The sequence below is a fragment of the Pungitius pungitius genome, chromosome 21 (assembly GCF_949316345.1).
Source record: "Pungitius pungitius chromosome 21, fPunPun2.1, whole genome shotgun sequence".
In the NCBI taxonomy this organism is placed as follows: Eukaryota; Metazoa; Chordata; class Actinopteri; order Perciformes; family Gasterosteidae; genus Pungitius; species Pungitius pungitius.
This window is the reverse complement of record NC_084920.1, coordinates 2955570-2974014: the sequence shown is the minus strand read 5'-3', so window position 1 is coordinate 2974014 and position 18445 is coordinate 2955570. Positions and strand designations below refer to the sequence as shown.

Sequence of the window (18445 nt, the reverse complement as noted above, 5' to 3'; positions counted from 1 at the left end):
ACATTCAAACATCAGAAAGCAAGAGTTATTGAAAGCAATGTAATAGACAGGCAAAAAAATACCAGCTAATATTCACATTTGAGAAACTTTTAGTGGCATTTTCATGCCATATATTAACGATCACATTAGGTATTGAGTTTTCTGCAGCCCTGTTATAAACAGCTCAATAATAATTCCATGTGCATAAGGTACATAAAATCAAGACAGGGTCATGTGTTGATATCAATTTATTATCTTGTTGTTTTAATTACTTTTAAAGCACCCTCTTTCCTATCCAATACATGTGTTAACACCCTTCTCCCTTCTCCTCAGCCATGATATGGCTTGATTTGGAATATTTAATAAGGACCCCCCCCCCCCCCCCAACAAAAAAAAAACCCTCAGCAAAACACAGATGAGCCTGTGTTGCTTCTTTAACTTTGTTCTTTCATCCAGGCGTGATGCAGGAACTCCCTGCTCCTTCCACGACCTCTGACACTGACAACAACCCGTCTAAAACAACTACCACACAGATTTCCCACACAAAGGCCGCCCCCAAACCCGCCCGTCTTAGTTTATATAAGGAGTTTATGCATGCACTGAGATTCCAACCGAGCATAAAGTAGTAGGTTATACAGGGAATTGTCTTGAGCTGGTGTTTTCTGAGTCTTACAAACAACGGGGTGATTATGTTTTTTTTTTTTTTTCACTTTTTTTTCTTTTCAATTAAAATAGAATTAAAAATGAAAAAAAAAAACACCATTTCAACTTATTCAAGTAAGTGAACCGTCAGAAGCACCACGTGTGCAGCGGAAAACACTGATAGGCGCCGCGGTCACTGCAGCCGTGCCGGCACAAGAGGGTGCACGTTCACAGCAGCTCAGCAGAAGCCCGTCCTCTCTTCTTCATCATCATCATCACCATCACCATCTTTAAGCAGTAATAAACATCTTGTGCACGTCTTTTTTTTTCCGTCCGCGTTTCCTTTGAGAGCTTCTGTGTGGAAACGTAGTCGCACACCAACATCAAATAAATAAAATAAAAAAAAAAAAACAGCATTCACATTTACATTCCAGTGCCCGATTGTAAGATTCTTCCTCTATTCCCCCCCCCCCCCCCCCCCGTAAGAGTCCAGAGGAGGTCAGAGGTCACGTGAGTAGTGGGATGTCGCTGCTGTAGGAGTGTCCTTTAAAATGCAATCGTTTTGTCTAAAAAAAAAAAAAGTGGCAATATAACTAGACGTTACTGCTTGACGCACATACAGGAATCATTAACAATTACTAATAATTTCTCATTAATAATCATTAATACCTTAAAAACACACCATACCCAACAACAGCTTATCATCTATTTTCTTTTTACAGTCAAAAGTGGGGCCCGTTTCTTCTTTGAGAGAAAAAGGTGAACATGATTACAACAACGATTACACCAGGATTAGTTATGGTAATATTGACACCGATAGAAAATGCAGCTGGAGATGTCGCTCTAAACCTTGAATTCAATACTCATTTGAATATATCAAAATTACTATCGTTATCTTTGTTACTCTATAAAAGCCAACGACTTGTTTTTCTTTTAACTTTTCTTATAAATATGTACAGCGAGGATCAAACATGTGGGACGAGTGACGTTCGGATGGTTCAAACGGGCACGGTACGTTTCAAATGTGGTCGGCTCATGTTCACAAACGGGTTGTCGTTGCTGCTGCTGCACATCTATCTCATGCACGAGGGCGACTCCCACAGACACTTGATGTCGTGTAGATGTTCAATAGGTCATGGATGTCGGAAAGATTTCTTTTGTGGGTCTTTTTTTTTTTTTTTTTACACGTCCACACAAATGTTTCTCCTCCTCCTCCTCCCGGCTGCTTCTCCCAACAGATTCTGTTGCCTTTACAAACATTCGGTTTTTAAATCATCTCGCGGTCGTCAAATTAAAAAATCTTGATCGCACGACATCCCTTTAAGAACCCGTTAAAAAGGCATTGGTGATGTTCCAAGTAACTTGTTTTGTGGGGGTGGGGTGGGGGGGGGGGTTTCTGTTATACACTTAGTACAAAAAAAAATCCAAAATACATCAGTTTGAAATCAATAAAAAGTGTTTTAAAGAGACCAAAGTGCCCCATCTTTTTCCTTTCTGGAGCTGCCGTTACAAGTGCTCGCTAGATTTACTACGGACTACGTACAAGTACACACACAATGCAAAAAGAACACCTTTTTTTTTGTCCTCTCTCTCTTTCTCCATTCCAGCATAGAACATCATAGAAGAAGACATGGCTGCCGTTCCCTCTCTCTGCAGCTCTGGGAGAAAAAAAAGGGCAAAACACATCTGCACTCACGCGTTCTGTCTCCGGTAGTAAGAAAGATAAAAAACATTAAACACAAACCTCCTTTTTTTTTTGTGTGAATCTAACGCCACCTTAATCCATACATTCCTCCCTCCCTTGTTTTTCCTCTGAGGACGGCAGGAAGCCCCTCCACCCACCCTGAGACTAAAGGAGCAGGCTGCAGCTCGACACCGTCAGTTTGACCCCCGCTCCGCCTCCTTCCAGCCCCCCAAAGAGGAGAGGAGGCCGCGTGGCAAGCTGAGAGTATTGAGATGCAACCTGGGATAGCTACCTTCCAGAACACCCCCCCCTCCCCCTCGGCCCCCCCCCCCCACCGTCTAAGAGTAGGAGAGGTGGGAGCCGTTGGAGATGTGCGAGGTGACGGAGGTGCTCCGGCTCAGGACGCCGTCGCTGCCCCCGGCTCCTCCGGGCCCCCCGCCGGACGCCGTCCTCCTCAGGGGCTGGGGGCTGTTCCGCAGCGCCATCAAGCCGGGGGCGGCGCGCACGCCCAGCCCGCCGCCGGAGTAGACCCCGCCCCCCTGCGAGGAGGACGAGGACGAGGAGGAGGACGAGGGGCCGGAGACGGACGGAGGCGCGGGCGGCGGCGGCGGCAGCATGGCCAGGGACTGAGAGGAGGAGCGCGAGGGCAGGTGATGGGAGAAGGGCAGGGGGTGTGGGTGGGCCAGGTCGCCGCCGGAGCCTCGCACTCCGGCCCACTCCCGCTCCCGCTCCTTCTCCCGCTCCCTCTCCCGGTCCCGCTCCCGCTCGCGGTACAGCTGCGGCGTGCTCTGGTGGTGGTAGTGCTGCGGCAGGTGGTGGCGCTGGTGGTGCGAGGAGGAGGACGAGGACGAGGACGAAGAGGAGGCCGAGGAGCGGGACGAGTGGTGCGCCTCCCTCCCGTCTCGCCCCAGCCCCAGGGCCATCCCCAGCGGGTGGCAGGAGGAGGAGGAGGAGGAGGAGGACTCGCTCCTGCGGTCCCCCGCCGCGCTGCTGACGCCGCTGCTGCTGCTGCCGCCGCTGTGGTTGTGGCTGCGGCGGGAGTGCGGCGGCGGCGGCGGCGGCAGCATGCTCTGCGGGTGCACGCCGTGGCTCCAGTGGCCGGCGGAGCGGGCGGCGGACGGGGGGGGCGGGGCGCCGGAGTAGGCCTGCATGGGGTAGGCCTCGCTGGGGATGCCCGTCAGCGCCATGTTGCTGAAGCCCAGGCGCAGGCTCTCCGAGTCGAAGGACTCGATCTCGCTGGCCTGCCGCTCCAGGAGGGTGCGGATGCGCTCGGAGCGCTCGTTCTGCAGGGACAGCATCTCCTCTTCGATCTGGGGGGGGGGGGGGGGGGGGGGGGAACACAAGGTTGCTTTTCTTTAAATTGTAGCGGTATTAAAAAGGGCTTCAAACGACTTTGCCACCACAGAGCTCTTTTTTGGGGAGATTGGAAGCCTCATTCTTGCCAGTCAGGGACTATATTTCACAGCGGGTGGAGTCCCCCCGTTGTCACGGAAACGCCGAAGCTCCGGCCCACCACACGGGGGAATGGACGTCGGCTGCTCATTTAATCTTTTAACCCCTTGACGCGCACGCAGCTCCGTATGCCCCGGGGGGGAGGCCATGTGACATGATAGAGAAGAGGGCGCTTTAAACAGGAGTGGACAGAAGGCCAGATGCTCCTCACCCTCTGCTCCAGCAGGGCGCGGCGGATGGACACCCTCTGCTCCAGGTCCTTGACCTCTCGGTCGTGCTGCGTGTCGGTGTGGATCTTGATCTTGCTCTGGTAGGCGTTGAGCAGCTCCAGCTCCTGCTGCAGCTGCATCCGCAGCACTTTGTACTCCGCTTCCTGGGTCTCGTCCAATCGCAGCTGGGAGACAGAGGAGGACACATGGCGAGGGTCAGTGGCGAGGAGGACGCTGAAACGACGAAGGTCGCGCTGCCACCGGAGGTGATTTAAGGAGGCACAAGACGTTCTATTATTGGAGGAGACGAGACATTTGGTAATGTTCCGTCCTTCCTATTATGTTTGGTACATTTAAGAGTCTGGGATCCTTAGAGGGAAGGATGGTCAGAGTTTAGAGGAGTGGGTTTGAATCTTTAGGAGTAACTGAGTGAAAGAACATTTCATGGGGCCAGGTTCCTTCAATGTAAATATTTAATATATTAAATATTACTGGTACTTTTCTTAAAGACCATTTTCCTGATTAGACTTTTCTGCTGCACACGTGATGTAAAAGTCACATAAAGCCCTTTGGGGCTCCACAAGGATCTGTGAGGAGTCACGTTTTCACCTTTGCGACATGGATTCCCAGATATAGACAGAAGATACGGACCATCCAGCTCTACCACGTGAATCAATATCAGCTTGTATCGGCTGAACGAAAGGTGTCAAAGGAAGCCGCGCGAGGACGGCCTGTGAGGGACGTCCCAGCGTCCGTGTGGGGCGTGAGAAGGACGTGCGCCCCCCCCCCCACCATACTCACAGCCTGTGTGGACAGCATGTCGTTGATGGAGTGGTCGTACTGCTCGGCCAGGATGGCCAGCTTGCGAGTCTGCTCGTCCTTCAGGCGCTTCAGCACGGCCTTGTGGTCCGACTTGGGCGTGTTCTCCAGCAGGTGGTTGCGCAGCGCCTTGTACTGGCGGGTCTGGATCTTACACGTGTCCTGGAACTGGCGCTTGATCTGCAGCTCTTTGGACTGGAGGAGAGAAGGAGGAGGAGGAGGAGGCAGCCGGGCCAGACGAACACGGGACACGCAGAGATGTTAAAGAGAAAATCAAGAGGAAGTTTATTGTACATAATCTGTAACAACTAGCGATGTTTGTATACTTTTTATTTTTCTACATCTTGCTGCTTAATCACTATATTAAACATAGTTCTCTTCAGTCGTGGTGGCAGTAGGCTTGATTTCTACTCAAAAGAATTTAGTTTAACTCTTGAAAGGGTATTTAATGGAGTTGGATCAGAGATTATAAATTTATCAGATGTCGAGACCAAACACTTCAGATGTAAAAGAAGAAAGAAATGAACAGGACATTGCAAGTTTTTCCTTCAAAATAAATGGAAATACTTGTGTTTGAATGTAGAAACAATTACTATTTTTTTTAAGTAGTGTATTATTCAAATATTGTAATTATTATTTTAATACTCAGACTCCTCTGCAGATGGTTGTCTTGAATATAAAAGCATGAAACAATTAATATACAATCCTTATATTGGTGGGCACTTGAATTTCTACATAGAGAAAAGTTAAAGTGAATGATATTTCAACCTCGTCTTAGATTAGAAAGTCCTGTTGCAGTCAAAACCTGTTGTCGGTTTTTGTTGACAAGGGGGGGGGGGGCCACTGACGGAGATTAAACGAGTGATGACAGGATGAACGATGGACAGAATAATGAAGGGATCATCTGACAAATTAAGGGACAAAGAAAACCAATGAAGACAACGTGCCAATAATGGAAACAAAATCATAAAAACAAACAGGACAATGATTTTCACACAAAAATATTTATTTTTTTGTATAAAGAAAAAAAAAAAAAAGAAAGTATAACAAATGATGTCCAACACGTGCGAGCTTTGCCTTACAGTCCAACACTCATGCAAAATGAGAACAAAACAGGATGCAGTTCTGGTCTTAACAATATATTGCATTGGGAAAAAAAAAAAAAAAAAAACCTGGTGATGCAACGGTGGAAATGGTGTCCGAACCAAACAGAATACAAACATTCACAGGAACTACAAATAGCTGGAACACAAATTTAACATCAATGGCAAAATAAGTTACATTCAAATGAAACCACGTGTGTTGTGAAATGCCTTTCTTTCTGCAAATGGCACCAAAATTCCACATTTTAAACATCCCAATCACAACTAAATATCTTTTGACTTAATTCAAAACGTACAAATCGGAGCTTTTTGGTGTTTGAGGCTACAAGTCTAGTTGGTCTAGTAGTATGTTGCTTGTCCTTGTCGTCAACATAAACTAAATATCTTTGGTTTTGGTCAACATTCTTTTGACGTTTCATCGGCATATTATTACTGATCATATATTACTGAATTTGGTTTTCACACAGTTTATTTTGTCGTTGTCTTTGGAGCGGTGCAAAAGGACACCAATGTCTGATTACTTATTAATCTAAACATTCACATTCAGTAGTTGCATTTATCTTTGGACGTAAAAAAATTATTGCGTGTCTCAAAAGATTGTCAATATGGCTTTATATAAATTAAGCTATGCTGAAATATGAAATAATAATATTCTACTTTCACTATCCCAAGGTATACCCTGCTTTCTAACTATAAATTTAGGATATGATAGATCATACGAGACATTTGTGCAAACAGTTGGAACTCTGCACTCAACTGCTGAACCTTTATACGATTGAGGGGAAAAAACTAAATGTTTACATGGTAAATCTTTAAGAATGATTGCATACAGCGCAACAATAATAGTACATCTAACTAAAACCTGACAATGAATACAAGGATGATTTGGTAACATTGTTTCTGCTAAATGGCCATAAACTTTAATATTTTCCACTCGGACTAAATATCAAATTTCCACAGTGGGCTCAGCTGCTTATTGCACTTTTATACCGACTGAGGGATAGTGTTCAGGGTGATGGTAGTGAAGTCATCTGTTTTTGGTTTTGTTTTTTTTCACAGTATTTGGGGATTAAAATGAAGCTATGCAACATTAATATTTGCTCTGAGCACCAATACAACAGTGCAACCTTCAAAATAAGACCACTATAGTAAGTAAAGAAAAACAAAAGATTGCACAAAACTGGTCTTAAAAATAACCATTAAAAAAGGTGTATTTGTCTTACAAATTAAGAGCAAAACAACAAAATAAAGACTTTTACAAAAAGCACAATAATGAAAAACTTCAATGGGTTTGGTTCAGTAACCGTGGGTTCAGCTGCAGGTTAACGTCTGCAGGGCCCAACACACCCCACCCCGACCCCCACCCACGCTACCTCCAGAACGTGTGCATGCAACAACACATCTCAGCTTTGAGAAACACCTTCATTTGGTCCGACACTGTCGCTATCTCCACGGCCGGATCTTCCCCCTGAGAAACCTTCCAGACGGCGTTCGTCTCAACGCACACTCCCACTTCGCCTCCTCGCGGAAAAACCTCTCTTCCCTCCTCTGTCTCTCCCTCTCTCTCCCCCTCCTCTCCCTCTGTCTCCGCTCTCTAACCTCCCTGGGAAGCAGCCGAGGCAGCCGGCTCGGGCTCTCCTTCCTCAACAGGCCCAGAGTCCGGAGCCGTCTCCGCACCTCGAGCGGCAGCTTCTTGAGGAGCTGCCCGGCGAGTTTCAGCACCACCGAGTTAGCCAGGTCCGCCAGGACCCCGAGGGGGCGCCTGCCGAAACGCTTCGCCCAGATCAGGCCCTTGGCCACGGGCGAGGCGCTGCCGCCGCGGGCCTGGCGCTCTGGCGGCAGGCTCTTCAGCGGCACCGGGATCTTGGACTGGCGCCCGCCCCAGTTGCGCCCCGCTTTGGGAAACATCTCGTAGAGGCTGCGCTCGGCCATCCCGCCCAAGACCGACTGGCACATGGCAAACAGGGGGCGAGGCAGCCGGAAAAGGACGCGCATGCAGAGGCGGTTGACCCTGCGGGGTGCGTGCTGGAAGAAGTCGCGGGCCGGCCGGACGATCAGCACCACCACCAAGTACAGGGAGAGGAAGAGCGAGGGAGAGCTGAGGAAGGAGGCGGAAATCATGATCACGGGGATGTAATAGATCCCCAGACTCAGGGAGAGTCCCAGGCTGAAGAGGCCGCTGGCCAGTAGGCTCAGCGACAAGAAGGCGGAGAGAGACAGCGCGCAGCAGGAGCGCAGGATGAGGTACGAGAAGAAGAGCGCCAGGAAGGCGAGCTCGGCGGAGAGGAGCACCGACGCCACCGAGGGCAGCGGAGGCGAGCGGCGGAGGGACAGGAGGAAGATGGAGAGCAGCAGCAAGGTGAGGTTGGAGGGCTGGGCGGCGGCGGAGAGCGAGAGGAGGAGGCAGATGGCGTGCGAGAAGAGCGAGGGGAAGGAGGTCTGCGCGGGGGGAGACGGGGGAGGGGCGGGCGGGGGCTCCAGCTCCTCGGCGGCGTCGGGGAAGTAGAACTCGGACAGCTCGTCGATGGCGCGCTCGCGGAGGCGCCTCCTCTCCGGGGACAGGGAGGAGATGAACTCGGCCGGACAACCGTCGGCTACCCCCCTCCCTTCCTCCTCCTCCTCCTCCTCTTCTTCATCTGAGTCTACGTGTGCAGACTTGCTGTCCTCATCCTCTTCCTCCCACTGCACTCCCTCGACCTCCCTCACCTCTGCATCGACTTTCCACTCCTCGCTCTCATCCTTTGAGTCTTTGCGGCCGTCTAGCTCGTCTTTCCTCTCAACCCCGGGGGCGCTCGCATCCCCCTCCCCCTCCCCCTCTCTCGTAAAAATCTCATCGTCTTCCAACGCCACTCCGTCTAGCTCATCCTCAACCCCACACATCTCCTTCGACATCCCCTTTTCACACTCGTCCTCCCCCTCGTCCCCCCCCACCGGCCCCACCCCGCCGTCCCGGCTGCCGCCCGGCCCGTCCTCACTCACTTTGAGGCTCTTGGGCTGTTGGCGGACCTCCACGGCGTGTTTCTGCCGCAGCTCCTGCTCGCGGCGCTTGTTGTACTCCATCTGGTTGGTGAGCTCCGTCTGGTGCTGCGTGCGGATCAGGTCGGCCCGCGTGCGCTGCACCAGCCCCAGCTGGCGGAACTCCAGCTCCTGGGTGGACTCGTGGTGCCGGAGGAGCATCGCGCACTCCAAGTCCTTCAGGGTCTGCTTCTTGTTCAGCTCCTGGGGGGGGGGGGGGGGGGGGGGGGGGGGGCGGGCGAAAAGGGAGCCGGTAAAGAAGCAGGAAGCATGCGGTGATATTGTGAGGACGTGAAAATGAGAATATTTTGGGTAAATTTCTCATACGTGTAAATCATTTTGAAAGTTTTAAAAGCCTTTTCTCTTAGTTCATACAACAAAACCGGGCTTTTGGCCCAAAATCGCTGGGAAGTGAGATCAAAACGAACTCAATGCAATTGATTGATTATTTGGTTAGGTCATTGTCCCACTCAGGGAGAAACACTAGAGAAAGGAAAGATGGAAATTTGCAGAAGTACACATACAAAATAGCGCAAGAGGAAAGAGTGCATCCAGTGTGCTACATGCTATCAGGCATAAAGGAGATGTACAATGTTTTAGTCCTGATGACTTGTGTGCAGAAACAACGTTCTGGGGGTAAAGGTTGAATGGGGCTGGAAGTCTAATCTAGAATTCCCTGTAATCCCACCGGCCATTTAAACAAGACCGTAGTCTGTTGTTGGAGGGATTAAGGTTTCCAAACTGAGCAATAATACAAAAGAGATTTTCTAGAGACCTTTTCAGAGGTCACATCAACGAGCAACAGTTTGTCACCAGGAGAATTGTCAACACCTTTAACAACAGCTGGCAGGGCGCTAGTTGGGAACTTCCTGTCAAGCCTCAGGTCTGGTTTCAGACACATTTAGGAGGAAAGACTATTTTTGTAAGCTGCATTGAGACTGATCTGCTTGGATCCTACTGGACAGCAGGCTTGTGTGTGTGTATATTTTTTTGTTGTTTTGTTTTAGGAGACTCTTTTGAAGGTGGCACCTCTCGGAGCAGGTCCTGCTCTAGGTTGTGGCGGGCCAGCAGCATCTTCCTCTTGTACTGGCGACATTGCAGCTCATAATACTGCCTCTGCCTCCGCAGCAGGCCTGCCTCCTCCTCCGCCTGCAGCTGCTGCAGACACTCCTTCTGATGCACCAACCACTCTTGTTTCTCTCGCTTTGGTGTTGACTGGTTCTCATTTAGTTCCTAGGAGTGCATAGAGACGAGCGGCGGTGAGCGGAAAGGAAGAAATTAGCGTCAGCTGAAAGGTCAGTGAGGTTGGAAAAAGTGTTAGTATGGCGCAGGATTGGTTTTAAGTTGCAGGGTGGCGGTGAAAAGGAAAAAGGTAAGCGGAAAGACGTAAAAAGCAAAACGGGGACCGGGAGTTTGCGTCTGTAATTCCTAAACAAATAAGTTGGTGTTTAAAAACGGTGGAAGCACCTCTTTGAGCTGCTCCTTGCGCTGTCGATACTGCCGCTTCTGGGACTCGAGGAGCCCCGTTAGCTCCTTCTTTTGTTGGCCCAGTATGTGCTGCTGAAACTTCTTCTCCTCAGTCAGGACGGCCTTCGTCTGAAACAACAACGACACACAGACTCATTAACGTCAGCGTTTTGAAGGAAAAAAACACTGTAAACCAGACATTTTTGTCACACATTACAGATGTTGTATACATTTTTTTTGCTTCTCGACGTTTCTACCTCTCCAGTCTCGTATTCATCGCGTCTTCTCTCCTCGCATCATCACTCACTCACTCACTCACCCTCCACCAGCTCACCTCCTTCTCCAGGATAACCTGGTGCTTCTTGGAGAACTTTTCTCCCTCCATGGAGAAGCTGTTCCTCTGATTCTCCAGCTCTTTGTCCAGCCTCAGCTGGTGCTCATCCATCTCAGCCTTCAGCTTGTTCTCCAAGCCCATCAGCTGCTTCTGGTGCTGCCGCCGCATCCGCTTGTACCTGTGAGGAGAGACTGGGCAGTGAGTTGGGCCAGGAGGAAGGTCCATGACTACCATGGCTCTTTGACTGCTGAAGAGCTATACAAAAAAGATTTTTAATGAACTTGAAAACGTATTTTTATAGAAATACGTGTCTTGCGTGCGTCACGTTACCCTGACATCTGCTCTCTGAGGGCGGAGCCTTGCTCGTGCTCCTGGATCTGACGCGTGACCAGCGAGGCCGTCCTGATGGTGGCAAAATGGTCTCTGCCTCGACGCCGCCTTCTCTCTCCACCTCCACCACCTTCTCTCCCCCCCCCTCCGCCGCCGCCTCCTCCTCCTCCTCCTCCTCCTCCACCAGCGGCAGCAGATAAAGCTCCTCGCTGTGGGTCAACCTCTGGCTGATATGGGTCATCGTAGATGTTGTCATGGCTCTATGTAGCCGGGGGGAGCAAAGGGGAAAAAGACAAAGAGAGTGACAAGTTGGGCGGTGGTTTAAGGATCAGTCGGGTTGAATTCAAATAAATATTTTAAAAGAGTGGTCAGGGGTGGGCTCGACACACACACTTCAACATTTGGACTGACCAGGGGCTTGTGCAGCACGGAGCTGTTGGAGGTGACGGTGTGCTCCCCCTCCTGCATCATGGCCATCTCGCCGCTGTCGTCGGAGCCGTCTGCCAGGCTGTTGACCGAGCTGCTCTGGGAGCTGGCACTGATGGACATGGAGGGCAGCGAGTGGGAGCTCTCCATGCTGTTGACGGTGCCGGTGCGCAGCATGTACTGCTCCGCATCCTGGAGGGAGTTTAAAGCGTGCGTATATATTCATTTAGGTCTGTGGAAAACCTGCTTAGCGGACAAAAGGTGAAATAACAAAACAACAGAGTGACACGGGCCTTCGCTGGAGTGCAGCCCCACATCGTCAGCATTCCTTCATTTCCTTTTCGGGGAAACAACCCGACTGGGATTAAATGTCAATGGAAACAAAGGGCTTTGTATGGAGAGGAAGGGGCCACATCCACTATATGTGGTGACTAGTACAATACAAAAGGCAGGGTGGATGCTAGAACCAGTGGTTTTCCCATACAGACCCCGATACCAGCTTCTTCTTCCTCAAGTATAAACAAAAAAGCAGCTGAATGGGTTTTTTTGTGTTTGACCAGAAAACTTTACTGCAAGCATCTCAATGTGAAGGTTTTCCAGCTTAGATAATATATCTTATAGAAATTTAGTCTTAACGTTTTTGCACAGTTCTTGTTTTATGAAATGTGACGCACAGCACGGTTTTCAATCAATATTTCACGGCTGAAGCCAATAGAAGCCACTAGCTACCATTTACCCATCAGTAACTTTACGATCTCTTTTCCCCCTACTGCTCTGTTGGCCTCTTGCTCCTCCTCCTCTCTCCCATTCGTACCTCTTCCTCATCTCCTCCTTCTGGGGCGGGGCCGTTGAGGGCTTCGTGGAAAAGGATTTTCTTCATCTTCCGGTACTGAAGGTTGTCCAGCTCGCGGACAGCATCCTTGGTGCGTGCGATCAGGTCCATCACAGCAGTCATGGGACGCTCTCTGCATAGGAAATGGTGCTGGGTGGATAGTGAAAAACAAATTGTTAATGCCTAAGGGTCAGGTTCCACGTATACCTAGATTAACCAAAAACACAGACATGGGAGTCAAGATGTTGTTCTCATCAACCAGAATAAGCTGCGCATTAAACACATTAAACCTCCCCTCTCTGTTTTACCAACTAATCCTCTGAAGTGGAGAGAAAATTAGGGAAAGATAAACAAAGCATCTGACCCGTTGTGTCGGTACAGAAACTTATAAATGATAAGAAACGTTAATCTTAAAGAACTGAATTTGAGCACTCGGACAAAAAAATATCTAAATGTAACATGTCTTTGTTGTTGATTATTCTAATCAGGAAAACAGTCTTTTATTCAAACATTAAAATGAAATAATTCCTTCAATTAGTCACCGGGCTAAAAGCTTTTCTTTTGTTTGATCAGAGACGATCTTTTACAAAGAGGTGATCACACCCCTGCCTTCATGTTCAACATCACACAGCCCTCTGTACCTTCAGCAGCACATCAGAGGTAGGTCTGTCCTGCGCGATCTTCTGTAAACACGAGTCCACAAAATTCCGAAAATAGTCCGACCTAAAAAAGTAAAATAATTGTCATTATTACACATGTTTATAGTATATGAAAGCAGCTGGTAAATGTTGTTTTGACTTAAATACAGACCAATGAATTCAGGTGGTACCACTGTTAAGTAAATTTCTTAATTTATTAAGCCATGTTTTAAAAAAATGCCTCAATATCACGAGAAGCTATTTTGAAAATAGCAGAAACGTTGTGTGGGACATATAGGAAGCTCTCACCAGTGATTAGACTGCAGCACGGGGCTCTCATTCTGGGCGATGTGGTATAAGGCACTCATAGCATTCATGTTAAACAGAGGAGGCTTCCTTTCCGCTACGGAGGGAAAAGGCCCGACATAGCGTGAGGGAGGGTGGCCCGGTGAAGACCAGAACAAAAAAAAAACACGACAGAAGATCAAAGGAACAATCGAAGAAAAGGGTTGGACGCTTTCAGCTTTGGGAACACAAAAGAAGAAACAAAGTGGGGAGCCGCCGCCGGGCCGTCTCTTACCCAGCTCTATGCAGGTGATGCCAAGTGACCACACATCCACCTTCCCGTCGTACTGACCCTCGTCCATGGCGAGAATCACCTCGGGGGCCATCCTGCATGCAGGACACAACAAAGCAAGTCAACCACTTTCATCTCCTCCTCCTCCTCCTCCTCCTCCTCTTTGATCCTGGACCGACGGAGAACACCGCCCCCACGACACCGCCACATAAATAGACACCAGTACTACCGGGGGCCGCACTGCCTCGTGCATCCTACCGACGGCAATAAGATAATTAGTTAGAAGAGAGCAGGTCAGAGCGACTACGTAATCAAAACAAGAAGAAGAGGCTTAGAGGAGTTAAAGAACATGGGAGGGCTGGGTTGATGACTTTATTTTGTATACGTGGGGGGGGGGGGGGGGGGGGGGGCGGCACACAGGGCGAGCGTCGCCGGATCATAATTCTGGTAAAACTGTCGTCATCATCCAACGACACGAGTCTCACCAGTAAGGTGTTCCTACGAAGGAGTTGGCCGGGGCGACGATGGAGGCGGAGCCGAAATCTCCCAGTTTGACCTGACCCGGCTCGGTTAGCAAGATGTTTCCTGCCTTCACGTCCCTGAGAGAGAGAGAGAGAGAGAGAGAAATGATCAGATAGGAGACAATGACCGGTTAGGGTAATCGTGAGGAAGACTAAACAAATACAGACACACGAGAGAGAAAATGTATGGCCGATGCCGTGTGTGTGAGCGAGTTTGTGCAGTTGAATTTGTACTCCAAAGCGTTGCGTTATTCTCCAAAAAAACAAAAAACAAAACAAGTGCGCAACAACAAAAGGAACTGCGTGGAACCAAAACAACAACGGTGTTAGAGACGTGATCGTGGACCGGAGGCCAAAGGCAGAAACCAGGCGCCATATCGGCGAGGAGGGATTGTTATTATCTGTAAACCCTTATCTCATATTCATGGGCTATTTTATTGCCCTTGTACAAGCCTTGTAAAGACCCAAGTCAAGCATTCAATGCCATACAAAAGGCTGAATGTCGAGTAAACTATTTGATGTAGCTTTACAAATATTTACTCAATTGAAGAAGGTTTTCGAAAAGTATTAAAAAGGAAATCGGCCCTCTTTGTTCAATCCCTAGACATTTAAACAGGGCTTTTATCAGTGAACTATTGTGACAGTCACACAATCACGCACACTGATTCAAAGTAAACCGCTGACCGTTGGAGCGGAGTTACATCGCTTTCTCACGCCGGCTCCAGCACGGTGAGCACTAACTAAAGACGAGGCAGCACAGTCTGTGCTTCCTCTTCTGTGTTAGTTTGGTCTCTGCTAAGAAGACGCGTGTGTGGGAGGAGAGCAGAATAGATACAGAGAGCGAGAACAGGAGCGGGGGGGGTTACCTGTGAATCATGTTGTGAGAGTGAAGATACCCCAATCCCTGCAATGCACCATGGGTTATGGCGGCTATTTCCACTTCCTGCAGGGGTTTCTTGTGGACTGGGAGGAGAGAGGCATCGAGGTGTATGAGGTAGAGTTTAAGTGAACCACTGGAATATAATTAACTTGTGGCTGATAATATTAAGCAATGTCTTAATTACTCATATGTCACCATTATTTCCTACTTACCTTCTAAGAGGTCAGAAGCTGAACCCAAGCAGTACTCCATCACCAGCTAGGAGTCACACAGAGAGTTAGAATGCATTGTGCCATTTATCAGAGCAGCACACTTCATGTTAAGGACCGTTTTCACACTTGACTGTGATAGAAAATCCTCTTTTTGGACCGCAGGCAGTTTAACCTGATAGTCAATTACAGATGTGTAAATATTGCTCAATCAATTCAGTTCAGTGTTCTAAAAATGCACAAAAACACCTACGCGCGCACACACACACTCACCCAAGCGGTATGCTCTCTCAGGTAGCAGCCATGGTACTCCACGGTGTTGGGGTGGCGCAGCTTCTGGAGGAACTTCACTTCCTTGATGATGTCCTGCCACTTCTAGAACATCAGCAGAGACACAAACGTCGATGAGCACACCTGACTCGTAAACCTATCTCACGTCTGCGGGACACTACGGATGGGAGCTTTCGCCGGGTCTTACCTCGTTGGACTGTTTGCCACTATAGGACATCTTCTTGATGGCCACCACCTCATTGGTGCGGATGTCATGGGCCTAATGAGGAAATGCAGAAGAAACGCACACCCATGAAGCCGACACCGCTGGTGCGAATATCAATCACAAAACACAAGACATCGAAGAAAGAGACTTACGAAGTAGACCGCTCCGAAGCTCCCATGGCCAATCTCCCTGAGGTCCGTGAAGAGCTTCTCGGGGTCCTCCCTGAAGAAAAGCTCAGCCACCTCCGGGTCCTTCAGGCTCCCGGCCCGCACACTCGAGGGCATGGCCAGCGCCTGGAAGAGGCACACTGGGTTAACGCCTTGTTGGAAAGGATCGACAACACCAGCCGCCTTGGAAGCGTGGTCACCGGCTTCCCACAGCACGTTGGAACCGTTAAAGTGCACCAATGTCGATCTTTAGTCAAAGCATTATGTTTGTTACGGTTTTACAAGCAGACCTCAAGAGATATGAAAAACACTTTAGGGTTTGAATCCCATTGGTTGTGTACAAAATGTGTGTCCTGCTCAAAATTTGCATTTTTACTGTCGGAGTCCACAAAAATGGAAATCTGTGTTGAATCATATGAGCTTCAAATGATGACCCACCCACCCACCCACCCACCCATTCATTCATTCATTCATCCAGCCATCTCTCTAGCAAAAATATATGGCCGAACAATGTTGGCCAAACTGAACATCGCTAGATCTAGATTTTTTAACAGTTTTAATGGAACATTCAAAAATAGTAATATCAGCAGATGATATAAGCAGCTTAAAACTTCTGTGTATCTTAAATACACCTGTTATTTTATGCATTGCATAATGTTTCTCAGCAATCAAAATGTCTTAGAATTGGTAGCAGATCGTTCTTCTCCAATGGCAAATATTTGATCTTCCTGGTAAAATAAGTGTCGAGCATTAAGACAAAATGCTTCACACGTTCGTGGCTCAGCAACAGAATCATCTCTCTGACAGTATTTATTTCTTTAAACAAAGACCTCGAGCGCTGTGACTGATCAATAAACATCCCGGGGACATTTTACAGCACCTGCCTGGTCGACGTATTGCTGAAACTCTGCTACAAAAGAGGCAACAGCAGGACACGATTTGATTGGTTTTGTATTATTGGTGATATGACACTACATAGCCAGACATAGCCACATATGGGGTAAACACCTAGTTATCATTAATTATTGTTTTGTATGTTGACACATACGTCATTTCTTTACGTTATCTAAATTTGATGATGTTTCCGTTCCATTCAATATGACAACGAATCACTGGATGTAAATGACAAGTGATTCTTACATTTCTGCACTGTGATTGTCATACTAGATGTGAGCTACCACATAAAAACGCCGACATTACAGCACGCATTTTTACATTTAGATCTTAACTTCTTTGTGTGGGGGGAATCATGTGACATCAGGTTCTTGTTAAATGCTCCTTTTTAGTGGCCAGTAACTGAACAACCGGTTCTTCGTATTACCATCCACGTACTTCGCCAGATGAAGTGTCTTTCAAGGCCTTTTCGCTGCTGTCAAAAGAGGAAGCACGTGGTTCCCTCTGAGAAAGAGAAGTCAATCTCGTAACCGAGCTCTCAAATCGATCTCTTGAGAAGCCATCCAAGCCATGCGCAACCCAGACAAGGTTCCCTCTCCAACCTACATGTCATGTCACACCCTGGCAGCGCAGTGGGCATGTTCTGCAAATACGAAATGTTCATCATCATTCTCTGGTGAGACAGAAGTGATTATCTCCATGAGAGCTTGCCATCAGTGTCGTGCCACAGTGTGCATCACAGCTGAGCAAGCTGGAGGGCTTTTGCACTTGGCTGGTCAATTAGGCTATCGTTGCTCCAGCTCACCGATGATAACGTGCATGACATGTTTTCAACAGTGGACAACAACAACAACTTGGGGATGACTGTGTGTGCAGGCTGCAGGCCAACGACATGCCTACACGTCAACGTCTCCTTGACAATTTCTGATCAGTCTTGGTATTTTTGCCCCTGCAAAGAGGGACGCGGAGGCCCACACGGTTGCTCTTGCAAGGAGTGCTGAATGATTTATAACATGTCTTACCGTGGCTTACTGGATCCACTGCAGCTAGCTCAAGAGCTAGCTGACCGGCCTGGCAGGAAAAATATTGGTCTCACTCCCCCTTTCCTCGGCACTTGGCGACTATTCAACACGAGCAAACCGCATTCTGCCCGTCGATGCGTTTACTTAAAGTCCTCTCCATCCTGGTGCTCCCAGTCAATCGGACAGCCGGCAGGTCTGCAGGACTTGACATTAAGTAGAGAGGCGGTCGATTAAAGTGACAGCTAGCCGACTGACGCCTGCTAGCCAGCTAGCTAGCCAGCTAGCTTCGTGTCAGAGCGGTCTTCCAGAGGAAAACCAGAAGCTAGCTCTGGCTGCCGTTAGCAGCGCGGCTAACTTAAATAACGTCACGCCAGGAGCCACCCGGGACGTTTTCACGGGGAAACCGACTCGTTAATCGCCACGGATCCGCTCCGCTGTGTGCTGTCATTACGTCAGTGCTGCCCGTGTATTTCATCTCCGGGTTCGTGTTGGCCCCATTTTTGCTCGAGCCTCGTCCGTTTTTTGTTCAGGACTTCACGATGGCGGAGCGGGGCGGGAGCTGAAAGCAAAGCGGAAGTGCGGTTCTTCTTCTACGCTTCAGAGGGATTCCGCGATGCCCCGCCCTCCCGCCCGCCTGGCAGTGGGTTACAAATAACGTTTAAAGACACTATTTGGGTTCAATTAAGGGACACCCCCCCCCCCCCCCCCAAAAAAAAAATGTTTTGAATGTTTTGAATGAATCCAAATAT

General features: G+C 48.8%; 1 protein-coding gene across 2 annotated transcripts; it reads right to left on the bottom strand.

Annotated features, from left to right (window-relative positions):
* Nucleotides 1-2643: 2643 nt before the first annotated feature.
* Nucleotides 2644-18268, bottom strand: taok2b (TAO kinase 2b). Of its 2 annotated transcripts, XM_037463155.2 has the most exons (20): nt 17697-18268; nt 15766-15906; nt 15596-15667; nt 15391-15492; nt 15121-15166; nt 14895-14991; nt 13993-14106; nt 13511-13602; nt 13240-13333; nt 12934-13015; nt 12275-12442; nt 11446-11652; nt 11035-11294; nt 10705-10882; nt 10371-10499; nt 9933-10136; nt 8868-9107; nt 4768-4980; nt 3969-4151; nt 2644-3615 (listed from the first exon to the last, which is right to left on the bottom strand). In XM_037463155.2, the coding sequence occupies exons 2-20, from the start codon at nt 15895-15897 to the stop codon at nt 2644-2646; spliced, it is 3585 nt and encodes a 1194-aa protein (XP_037319052.2). In that variant the 5' UTR covers nt 15898-15906; nt 17697-18268. The 2 variants fall into 2 exon arrangements, with proteins under 2 accessions (XP_037319052.2, XP_037319053.2); XM_037463156.2 differs by lacking the exon at nt 9933-10136.
* Nucleotides 18269-18445: the final 177 nt, after the last annotated feature.

Coding starts and splice junctions, on each gene's coding strand:
- taok2b (XM_037463155.2), bottom strand. CDS start 15,897: ATGCCCTCGAGTGTGCGGGCCGGGAGCCTGAAGGACCCGGAGGTGGCT. Junction 15,167..15,390: donor TGAGAGAGCATACCGCTTGG/GTGAGTGTGTGT, acceptor TGTGACTCCTAG/CTGGTGATGGAGTACTGCTT. Junction 10,883..11,034: donor CTCAGAGAGCAGATGTCAGG/GTAACGTGACGC, acceptor CTCTCCTCACAG/GTACAAGCGGATGCGGCGGC.